This window comes from Taudactylus pleione, unplaced genomic scaffold, assembly GCF_031769625.1.
Source record: "Taudactylus pleione unplaced genomic scaffold, aTauple2 ptg000070l, whole genome shotgun sequence".
Taxonomy (NCBI): Eukaryota; Metazoa; Chordata; class Amphibia; order Anura; family Myobatrachidae; genus Taudactylus; species Taudactylus pleione.
Genome location: NW_028284472.1, coordinates 10,375,812 through 10,388,389, shown reverse-complemented (window position 1 = coordinate 10,388,389; position 12,578 = coordinate 10,375,812). Strand labels below are relative to the sequence as shown.

Genomic DNA, 12,578 nt, shown 5'->3' with positions numbered 1-12,578 from the left:
AACAAAAGATAAAGAAATAAAACTTCAGAGGACAAATATAGAAATGACCAGATAGCAATACTTTATATTGTTAGAGGGTCTTATTTAGGAATAATACAGTTTCTAGTCCTCTGTCTATGTATTGTCCCCGTGAAGCTGTCTTTATGGCATCAGACATCAAACTGACATTCAGGTTATTGTTTCTATGTATACATTTACCCCCATTACCCTTATTTGTATTCATATCGCTGATGTGTATATTTTCTCATTTGATAGGAGGAAGCTTTGCTGACACCATGAGTATCACTGATCCAGTCACAATATTGTCTATTATTCTATGTATTTTTGTGGCAATACTTTTCTATGGACGCAAAAGAAATGTTTATCACAATTTCCCCCCTGGGCCCAAACCATTACCAATCATCGGAAACCTGCACCTCCTGAACATGAAGAGACCGTATGAAACATTTCACCAGGTAATAATACATTTACTATAATAAAACAACTGTAATGAAGGGGTTAAACACCTGTCCCACCCAAAAATAATATGCTGCCATTACAAACTGTTACTTTACAGACAATTCTGATGGCAGCCATTTTGTGGCCAGTGATGAGCTTGCACAGGGGTGCATGAGAAAGCTATGATCACAAAAGGTCCACTGTGAGTGCAGTGAATTTCTGACTTTAATTATTTAATTTTTAATTAACCTTTTGTGATCATAGCTTTTTTATGCACCCCATGTGCAAGCTCACTTATAATAACCTGTGTCAGCTGCCTCTTTGGTAGTATGATAGAAGCTATGTTTAGTGACTGCCTTGCCTTTAAAAGCCAGTAGCTGGCAGGTGAGCTTTAAACCAGTTACCATTTTTTCAGTTTAAACTCTGTGATAGCAGTGACCAGGTTCCCATAAGTGTGACAGATAGTGTAGGACCTGCAGAGAAGTGGGGTCCCGTGATGTGGGCTGCAGGCTTATAAATGCATTGATCAATCCATGAACCAAAACCCCATTATTTATTTATTTATATATTATTGTGAGTGATTTAACAATGGTGAGTGCTGAGTTTTCTGTTTTTATTTATTTAAGCAATGTGGTCACAACAAGCCACTTGCACCCCAAATCTGGGAGTGGCGAGTGCAGTGAATTTCTGCAAGAGTTTTAGGCAGGTGTGGAAAAAATGCTGCAAAGTAAGAATGCTTTTAAAATTAAAAATGTTAATAGTTTATTTTTAGCAATTAACAACATGCAAAGTGAATGAACAAATGAGAAATCTACATCAAATCAATATTTGGTGTGACCACCCTTTGCCTTCAAAAAAGCATCAATGCTTCTAGGTGCACTTACACACATGTTTTAAGGAACTCGGCAGGGAGGTTGTTCCAAACATCTTGGAGAACTAACTACAGATCTTCTGTGGATGTAAGCTTGCTCAGATCATTCTGTCTCTCCATGTAATCCCAGACAGATTCGATGATGATGAGATCAGGGCTCTGTGGGGGCCATATCATCACTTCCAGGACTCCTTGTTCTTCTTTACGCTGGATATAGTTCTTAATGACATTGGCTGTATGTTTGGGGTCATTGTCCTGCTGCAGAATAAATTTGGAGCCAATCAGAAGCCTCCTTAATGGTATTGCATGATGGATAAGTACCTGCCTGTATTTCTCAGCATTGAGGACACCATTAATCCTGACCAATCCCCAACTCCATTTGCTGAAATGCAGCCCAAACATGCAAGGAACCTCCACCATGCTTCACTGTTGCCTGCAGACATTCATTATTGTACCGCTCTCCAGCCCTTCGGCAAACAAACTGCCTTCTGTTACAGCCAAATATTAAAAATTTTGACTCATCAGCCCAGAGCACCTGCTACCATTTCTCTGCACCCCAGTTCCTATGTTTTCATGCATAGTTGAGTCGCTTGGCTTTTTGGCCGCAATTCTTCCATGAAAACCACTTCTGGAAAGACGTCTCCGAACAGTAAATGGGTGTACCTGGGTCCCACTGGTTTCTGCCAGTTCTGAGCTGATGGCACCGCTGGACATCTTATGATTTCGAAGGGAAGTAAGCATGATGTGACTATCATCTGATTTCATCTGCATCTACAGTCCTCAACGTTGCCTGTTTCTTTGTGTTTCTTCAAAAGAACGTGAACATCGCATCTTGAAACCTCAGTCTGCTTTGAAATCGAAACCTTGCTGATGCAGTATAAATACCTTGTGTCTTGTCACTGTGCTCAGTCTTACCATGGTGTATGACCTGTGACATTAAACTGTCTTCCACAACTTCACCTTTATAGCAGAGTTTGGCTGTTCCTCACCCAGTTTTAAACTTCCTACAAAGCTGTTTCTGTTTCAGTTAATGACTGTGTTTCAACCTACATATGAAAATTATGATCATTATTATCTGTTTGGTATGACTGTTGTCGAAGCTGAATAATTGAGTGAGACAAGTTCAGTTTAAAATTTAATCGCAGCGACGCCATCTTGCGAATGGCCGCAAGACTCCATTTTGGAAATGAGATCGCAAGACACCATTTTTGTGGTCAGCCAACAGATGGCAATGTGTTTGTTAACCTACCAAGGGCAACTGGAAAAACAAGCTTTCTGAGTAAAAGTAAATAAGAAGAGACAATGGGTATTTTTACATACAAATTGGGAATCCCTGGATGCAGATAAAGTATAGTTGTGGCAATTGTAATATAATATCTACACAATTGGATTTGCCTGAATCCTAGAAAGGATGGCCCCAAATCCCACAGTTTGAGGTGATAATACATTTGCATTTCACACAAGAGTCTGTGAGAACAAAAGAGGTTTTGTTTTCCTTTGAACACACAACAGGTGGGGGCCTGCTGACAGAGGGCATGTAGAACTACAACCCTCAGCCATCCACACTGCTGGATGTTCACTTCGTGTATGAGAGATTATGCACTTAAATCTCACCCATTAATAACTAGCATCCTTATACCAATCCCCGAATACCCACACACTACATATTCGCACATAAGGTTCCATAAGCATCAAAATGTATGATTCAAGAAGGTTCAGTTAGTTTAAATGCTAAGAAATAAAGATATTTGTTAACTAAGGAATTATACAAGATAAACATGTCATTCTTGGAGTTGTTCTGATGCATACTCTTTCCACAGTTTCCCGGTGCTATCGGTGAGGAGATCACATTATGCATTCTCGAGTTATGGACCGCAGAACCTACAAGCAACCAAAATGTATATTTTAGATTCAACTGTTAGGATGCTAAAGGAGGCATTACCAGAAAGACTCCAGCTGTTAGAGGCAGGGAAAGTCTATTTGAAACAACCTGTTAAATGTGTCGTTACATATGCTTCTCCTCTGGGAACCAATGAGATCAGCAGGAAGTTCTCCCTTTGTCCTGTTTCAGTCTGGGGGGGAATAAATACATGTGTCCGAACACTGGTTTGCCAGTTCATGCTGAATTTTGGGTGAACTGAGGATATCTAGTCAGAAGTCTATCTCTGGGTCCAGAGGCGCAGCATATTTATAACCGTACTTCTGTCTGTATTATTTCCTTTTTACGCCTAAATTATGTATGTATAGATTGCGTGTAACTGACTGTACTTTTACCTGAATAATACTTGTGCGTTGGAACCACAGATTCCACTCCTGTCTTTATTTGCGGTCATACTGCGTACGCAATTAGCGCTGTGTTTAGAGGTTTATAGGCAGGTTTTGTCTTAGAGGTTCTAGGCAGGTGAATCTTAGAGGTTTATATGCAGGTTTTGTCTTAGAGGTTCTAGGCAGGTGAATCTTAGAGATTTATAGGCAGGAATGTATTAAAAGGTTTATTGACAAATTCTACAGGTGGGGGCTCATCGGTTTATCACACTATCTGATACACGATAACACTCGGTCAGTTCTCTCTCATCAAAAGGGTGGAGGCGCCTTTTGAGAGACTCATTAGTCTTTCATTACTACAGTGCTGCTGAGAGCGTACTGCCGGTTATTGTGTAAAGGAAGCGCTGATCAGAATCCAGGGACAAGAGAGGAAAAAAAAGTTTTTTTTTCTCTGTTGATAGAACCTTACCTTTAGAGGGGTGCCGCAGTATTGAGTATGCGGCTGAGACGCATTTTTGCATACGCAGTTAAAAAGTCATTATACGCTTGTGTGGTAGTCGCATAATTGTGTATGCGGCTGGTCGCACAATAAGCGTATACGCATTTCTGGTTCTGCTGCCACGTGTTTGAACAAAGCCATTGAGGTTTACATTTTTTTTCTATCTACCAATATCTGGGTTAAACGTTTATTTTCTGCACAGAGAAAAAGTGTGTAACAGTGTGTGTATTGTTGGTAGGGGTAATTTATTCCCTAAAGTTAAGGGTACCGTATGATCCTTAAGGGCTAGGTGCAAGGGTTAGCCTAGTCGCTCGGTAAGCAGCTTTACCGTTCTAAACACAGTAGCAGGTTTACATGTTGTCTTTGTTGTTTAGAGGTGCGTGAGAGTGGCCGACATACAAACTCTCATAGGTTTGGAAGTTACCTTACTAAAGCTTATCTGGGTCTGGAAGTTGCCTGTTTCAAAACTTATCTAGGTGTGGAAGTGGCCTTACGAAATCTTATCCAGGTGTGTGGGCGCCGCCGACTTAAATCGTTCACAGGTAAGTGAAAGTATCTTGATTGTCTTTCACCAGTTTAAATTTTTATTGAAAAGCGTAGGAGTTGTCTCAAAATGGGAGCCACTCAAACGGTAGAAATGTTAAGCAATGATGTGCTGCTAATGGAGGCTTGGATCAGCCCGTCGTATTATGCATACTAAGTACGGTACTTATGCAATAAGGTATTGTGATATATGGTTTAATATGACGAGAAAGAGTGTTAGACCGTTTCACAGAATTGGTAGTTTTGACAAAAATGTGTTAGATAATGTCCAGGATAACATCAGTATGGTGCGATCCCGAGAGAAAAAGATTAAGTATTTTGAATGTTTAAATCTATGGCAGCGTGAAGGGGATGCTTGGCTTAAAAATGTGCAAACGACGCAAACTAGCGTTGCAAACACATTGCCAGAAAATACATCCGCGACACTAAGTTGCAATACGGGCGAGCCGCAAATTGGCGCGCACGGACGGCAAAGTAGCGTCATGGGGAGTATTGCCAGCAGTTCACGCTCACCTCCCCCACCTTATGTGGATGGAGGTGCAAGTACGGTTACCAAAAATACCAATAAAAATGTAACAAGCAATTTGTACCCCCTCTTAAGTAACCATAAAGAAAATGTTTATGATGTAGAAGATGAGCCTATTGTAATGTCTGCCATTTCCCATGCTGTACAAATGATAGATGCTGCATCACCACAATCACTTGTGGTGCCGCCATCTCCATCGGTAACAGCAAGGGAAGTGTTAATAAGTTGTTAATACCATACGTAGCAGCAGCAGATTAAACCCCCAGCCAGGTAACCAGGTCAAAGGTAGCAACGCTGCCGGTCTGCATCCCATTCGGACAATAACTGTTCCAAATGGAAATGCAGATGCAAACGGTGTAGTGCCCACAAGGGAAGTAGTAATGCATTGTCCATGGACAAGAGCAGAACTGAATTCCATCATAAATGATTTCCCCAATCCCAAAAAGGAACTAGCCAAATGTTAAAGATTTTTGAGAAATTTGGGTAGTTCTCATGAGCCCACTAATAAAGATTGGCGTGTGGTGTTAAGGGCCTGCCTGCCACACAATACCGACGTGACAAAATTTATCACGGACTGTGTATTGGATGGCGACGTTCCCTTAACAGACCAAGTAAACCAAGGTAACATTTCCCGCATTGTGACTCAATTGGGTGTATATTTTCCAGTAGTAGTTAACTGGAACAAAATCTTCACAATCAAACAAATAGAGAGTGAAACTGCAGAAGAATATTGCGACCGGGCTCTGCAGGCTATCACCCAGTACACTGGGATAGAAGATATTAAAGATAGCACTCACCAAGGGGAATGATAGTCACGGTACTCATGGACGGTCTGAAAGACGATTTAAAGACTCGGGTTCAGACCTCACAGCCTGGCTGGCAGGGACTTACAATAGATAACCTCATAGAGTCTGCCATAGAACATGACAAAAACATCTCAAAAAAGAGGGAGACCCAGAGCGAAAACTTAAAGACTGTCAGTATACAAGCTCTGGAGAGAATGACGTTAACATCACAGCCAACCGACACACCTGCACCCACACACACACCTGCACCTGAACAATTACACGTCCTCACCAATCCCACACCACAGCAAACACATCCTTACCCCACATATCATACACAACCACAGGTCCCATACTCATATACCCCACAATATCCTTACCCTCGATATCCTTACCCATACCCACCACCTTTCCCTCTTGCTCAAATCCCACAACAATCTTTTCATCCACCCCGTTCAAAATTATAGTTTAACTGTCACCAAGTGGGACATATAAGTAAGTACTGCAAAGCGAAGAACACCACACAGGAACACGAGTTTCCCATGAGTTCATAGGTAACCCCAGTATCTTCTCCCAGGCCTTATATGACTGTTTATAATCTTTTCATCCTATCAATGGATCTGTTCTAATGTAAAATGTGGATGATTTATTGTTGTATTTTGGGTCATGTTTAAATGATATTAAACTGTTGTGCTTTATCTCCCACTCATAGGACACAAGGTTGCTAAGGATAAACGGCAGCAATGCCAGGCTGAGGTCGACTACTCGGAAAACTATCCAACCCAGCGGCACAGGCATTATTTAGAGCAGTAGCTATTGATAACAAGATTTAATTGCAGGAACCTGCATGCAGATGCTATATCCCTAGAATTATTAAAAATGATAAGGGGACTTATTTTATAGGTGACATTTCCAAGAACATGTGTAAGATGATGGGTAACAACACTGAGATTATCCCAGATTGTCTTTTCCTTTATTTCCCCCCCCTTTGAGATACTGTCCAAACAGGCAGCCTCATGTGAAAATATGATAATGAGGTTACTGTGCAGGGTCTCATGAAGATGAATGAGAATAACCGAAATTGGAAGTGTTATTAACTAACATGTCTAATGCAAACTGTCATGATGTCAAATCTGGAAGAATTTGTTATGATCCAAATTTTTTTTAAGCTCAGGTTGTTTGACTGATCGGTGGAAAGGTCCGTATCTGACAATACAGCATCCTCAAAGTGTGGCCAGGGAAGATACGTGGGTCCATTCCGCTCACTATAGGGAGGTTAACCAACTGGTGGAGATACAAGGCAGAGACAAGGCCGATAACGTGGACCTGTCGATTGCGAGCTTGTGCCGGAAGGATTAAAAAGAGTTTTCTTTTTTTTGTCATGAAGATCTGTTTGGGGATGCTCGGTGTCTGTGATGGGGGACCGATAAAGGAGATGTGAGCTGATGGCGGAGCTGATGGAGTGGAGTCAGGAGGAGGAGTGCTATACCAAATCAGGGGAGTGCCGGTCCAATTTCAGTACAGTAAATTGTTGTGAAAATGTGAATAACAATAATGAGGAAGAACTGTAATTCAATCCTGAGTTATGACGTAGTGTATAACAATGTAGCCTGAGTTTGAGTGGTCGTGCATGGATATAACATTTATGTTGTTTTAAGTCATCTTAGGTAATGCAGTCCCCACCCCTTCCAAGGCTCTCCTTATAGGATAGGTGCATCCCCACATCTTTCCCATGATCCCTTAAGGATCCATAGTGTGCATATAAGGGCAGTTTTATGTCCCTCCCGGAGACGCATTATCTGAATGGTTCAAATGACCATACTGTGTCATACCATAATAACATTGAACGGTATATTCTCATGCATGGCTAAACAGATTCAAATTAGGTTGTGATAGCATGTTGTTTGCTATCAAAGGGTGGACAGTCGAAGCTGAATAATTGAGTGAGACAAGTTCAGTTTAAAATTTAATCGCAGCGACGCCATCTTGCGAATGGCCGCAAGACTCCATTTTGGAAATGAGATCGCAAGACACCATTTTTGTGGTCAGCCAATTCAAGTTATAACTCAGGAGCTAAGAACAGATGGCAATGTTTTTGTTAACCTACCAAGGGCAACTGGAAAAACAAGCTTTCTGAGTAAAAGTAAATAAGAAGACACAATGGGTATTTTTACATACAAATTGGGAATCCCTGGATGCAGATAAAGTATAGTTGTGGCAATTGTAATATAATATCTACACAATTGGATTTGCCTGAATCCTAGACAGGATGGCCCCAAATCCCACAGTTTGAGGTGATAATACATTTGCATTTCTCACAAGAGTCTATGAGAACAAAAGAGGTTTTGTTTTCCTTTGAACACACAACAGGTGGGGGCCTGCTGACAGAGGGCATGTAGAACTACAACTCTCAGCCATCCACACTGCTGGATGTTCACTTCGTGTATGAGAGATTATGCACTTAAATCTCACCCATTAATAACTAGCGTCCTTATACCAAACCCCGAATACCCACACACTACATATTCGCACATAAGGTTCCATAAGCATCAAAATGTATGATTCAAGAAGGTTCAGTTAGTTTAAATGCTAAGAAATAAAGATATTTGTTAACTATGGAATTATACAAGATAAACATGTCATTCTTGGAGTTGTTCTGATGCATACTCTTTCCACAGTTTCCCGGTGCTATCGGTGAGGAGATCGCATTATGCATTCTCGAGTTATGGACCGCAGAACCTACAAGCAACCAAAATGTATATTTTAGATTCAACTGTTAGGATGCTAAAGGAGGCGTTACCAGAAAGACTCCGGCTGTTAGAGGCAGGGAAAGTCTATTTGAAACAACCTGTTAAATGTGTCATTACATATGCTTCTCCTCTGGGAACCAATGAGATCAGCAGGAAGTTCTCCATTTGTCCTGTTTCAGTCTGGGGGGGAATAAATACATGTGTCCGAACACTGGTTTGCCAGTTCATGCTGAATTTTGGGTGAACTGAGGATATCTAGTCAGAAGTCTATCTCTGGGTCCAGAGGCGCAGCGTATGTATAACCATACTTGGGTCTGTATTATTTCCTTTTTACGCCTAAATTACGTATGTATAGATTGCGTGTAACTGACTGTACTTTTACCTGAATAATACTTGTGCGTTGGAACCACAGATTCCACTCCTGTCTTTATTTGCTGTCATACTGCGTACGCAATTAGCGTTGTGTTTAGAGGTTTATAGGCAGGTTTTGTCTTAGAGGTTCTAGGCAGGTGAATCTTAGAGGTTTATATGCAGGTTTTGTCTTAGAGGTTCTAGGCAGGTAAATCTTAGAGGTTTATAGGCAGGAATGTATTAAAAGGTTTATTGACAAATTCTACACTGTTAATCATACACCTGACTATAATCCTACAAAATCCCTGCTAGTGTACCTAGAAGAAATGATGCTGTTTGGAAGGCAAAGGGTGGTCACACCAAATATTGATTTGATTTAGATTTCTCTTCTTTTTATTCACTTTGCATTTTGTTAATTGATAAAAATAAACTATTAACACTTCTATTTTTAAAAGCATTCTTACTTTGTAGCATTTTTTCCACACCTGCCTATAACTTTTGCACATTATTTATATTAAGGCTGAATCGAAAATGGAAATCTCCATAGAGAATTCTGAAGGGGGGGCAGAATGTTTAAGGGGCTACACCTCAAAAGCTATTGGAGGTACCAGGCTGAAATTTGACATGGGCGGGTAGAACTGTCGGTCGGTACTGTATGCCACATTTCAGGGAAAAACATTAAAAATGAGGATTTAGAAGTAATGTAAAGCTCCAGCTGTCACTTTTTTCAGACACTCTCAGTTAGGTCAACTTTTCTGCTGTTCTCTATGTTGGATTTTTGGGAAGGCACTACTCAGGGTAGGGGGTGAATTTAGACTTGAGGTTTGTTTTATTAGGTAGCTATTGTTCCAGAATAGGGCCTTTTGGTGTTCAGGTAATTGAGAAAGTTACCGTTTTTAAACTATTACCTCACAAACCCACCATTATACAGATAAGAAGTGTCAATTCGTTGCACAGCCTCAGTAGGAGTCTCCAGCATGTGTACTCACTGTAGCTTCACTTTGATGTACCAAGATGGCTGCCTTTAGCAGGTGGTAGCGGCAGTGGGCTCTGGAGAAGAATGCGGTCATTAGCTGCAGCCGGGACCCAGGGGAGGGGGGGCGTAGCGGGCATTAGCTGCAGCGGGGACCTGGGGACAGTAGACGGCATTAGCAGTGGCGGTGCGGCCAGCAGTGGCTCTGCAAGTGGCAAGACCCGGGGGAGGTTGCAGGAGACAGATGCAGGCTCAGATCTGAGAGATCCGTGATACCTGCATCTGTATTTAAATAAACAAACACAGAAGCAGGGATGGGTCAGTGAGAAAAAAACTGTTTAAAAAATATATATATATCGTGTGCCCCTCCCCCCCAAAAAACAATCAAATAACCAGCACTGTGCTTTGGAGACCCATTAGTGGTTGTGCTAAATACAGGGGACAAATGACGTAGAGGTCCCCTGTATTAAGCACAACCAGCACCATGCCTTTCAGAACCAATCCTGGTTGCCAAAATACAGGGGACAAATGACATAAGGGTCCTCCGTGTTCAGGGCAACCAGCACTGGGCTCTGAGTCGGTTCTGGAAAAACAGGGGAAAAAATGTGTAGGGTCCCCCTGTATTTACCAACACCAGCACCAGACCCTTTCTAGCAGGGGGGTGATGCCACAGCCAGGGGAGCCCTTTCACCGGGCCCCCCAGCCAAAGCATCACCCCTGACTGCTAGTCAGCCCATGCCGACGATCCCTGGGGAGCTGGAGACCCTCCCAATAAAGGGGTCCCCCTCTCCAGGGCAACCCAAGGCCCTGGCTGATAGCCCGAGGCTATCCCCAGCACCCCTGGAATGGTGGGTGCGGGGGTTGATTATGTAAAGTGTGGTGCAAAGAAAGAATTAAATTATTGTCTTTTGCTGTGGAACTAGAATTCCCAGCAAGCCTCCCCCACATGCTGGTACTTGGAGAACCACAAGTATCAGCATGCGGGTCATTACGGGCACGCTGGTACCTGTAGTTCCACAGCAAAAGCAATATTAAAAACCCACAGAACACACACCGTAGAAAAGTAACATTTATTCAAACATACATGCACACAAAGATGTACTCACACTATCTCACATACTCACCTAGTATCCCTGAAGCCAATCTGTCCTCTTCTCCAGTAGATTATCCATAGCGTACCTGTAATAAAAAATACATACTGCGTAGATCTGTCCTCTTTGTTCCAAATTAGGCAATCCAGGGTCTTGGCAAAAAAAAAAAAATGGAAATACCCGGACCCTTGTACATTAGTAGTGTCCTCTAAGGATTTCAGTACAGAAATCCTGGTGCGGAGCGCTCATTGGCTGAGAGAGGCTAGCGACTTCAATGGTGAGAACCAAGCGTGCCCTTTTCAAAAATGGTGCCTCAGCAGCATTCTTGAAATTTAAACATGGCAGCCACAAGCCAATCACAGCATGCGACGTCATCGCTCTGCCTCTTCAGCTGGCTTATATAAAGCCAGTGAGAGGTGCTATCCAGCCAGTCCATTGGCCAGGTAGCTGGAGAGAAGACCAGCTGAAGCATGAAGACACAGCGGAAGCTCTGGATGGGCAGCGGCTATGCAAAAGAGCTTAAAGGCCGCCGCCCTCCAGGTGAAGGTGTAGAGAAATAAAATACTTTCAAAAATTGTGTCTTTGTTTTATTTTAATATTTATTTTGCAGGGGTATTATAGGTACCAGCGGGCCCTTAATGCCCAGCCTGCTGGTACATGTGGTTCTCCATGTACTAGTATGCAGGGAGGCCTACTGGGACCTGTAGTACTACTTCAAAAGACAATATTTTTATTTTCATATGCACCACACAACACAATCAACCCAGCACCCACCCCCCAGGGTTGCTGGGGATATCCCCGGGCTATCAGCCTGGACCTGGGGTGCCCTGGAGTGGGGGACCCCTTTATTGGGGGGTCCCCAACTCTCCAGGGATCTCCGGCCTGAGCCAACTGTCGGTCAGGGGTGATGCTTTGGCTGGGGGGCCCCGTGAAAGGGCTGCCTTGGCTGTGGCATCACCACCCCCACTAGAAAGGGTCTGGTGCTGGTTCTGGTAAATACTATGCATTTTTCTCCTGTATTTCCAGAACCAGGGCCAGCTCAGAACCCAGTGCTGGTTGCGCTAGAATACAGGGGACCCTTACCTCATTTGTCCCCCATATTCTGGCCACCTGGACTGGTTCTGAAAAGCCCGCTGCTGGTTGTGCTTAATATGGGGGACCATTATGTCATTTGTCCCCTGTATTTAGCACAACCAGTACTGGGTCTCCAAAGCCCGGTTTTGGTTGTTCCCTTGTAGGGTGGAGGGGGGGCTGCATGACATTTTTTTTTAAACACAGAAGCATAGATGGGTCTCACTGATCCTGTCCCTGCTTCTGTGTTTGTTTATTTATACACAGATGCAGGTAACACGGATATTGCAGATCTGAGCCTGCATCTGTCTGCTGCTACTTCCCCCGGGTCCTGCAGCCCACACCACCATCAACCGCACCGCTGTCACTAACGCACGATATCGTCCCCGGGTCCCACCCACAGTTAATGCCTACT

The 12,578-nt window shown here is 42.9% G+C and overlaps 1 protein-coding gene across 3 annotated transcripts in view; it reads left to right on the top strand.

Annotated features, from left to right (window-relative positions):
• The first annotated feature begins 266 nt into the window (after positions 1-266).
• Positions 267-12,578, top strand: part of LOC148533766 (cytochrome P450 2C5-like) — a 58,237-nt gene continuing 45,925 nt past the window's right edge. For 2 of the 3 annotated variants that reach the window (XM_088467345.1, XM_088467344.1), the window contains exon 1: positions 276-455. In XM_088467345.1, coding sequence (XP_088323471.1) covers positions 276-455 — 180 coding nt within the window. Of the gene's footprint in view, positions 456-12,578 lie in introns of all 3 variants that reach the window. The other variant, XM_088467346.1, reaches the window with a different exon arrangement.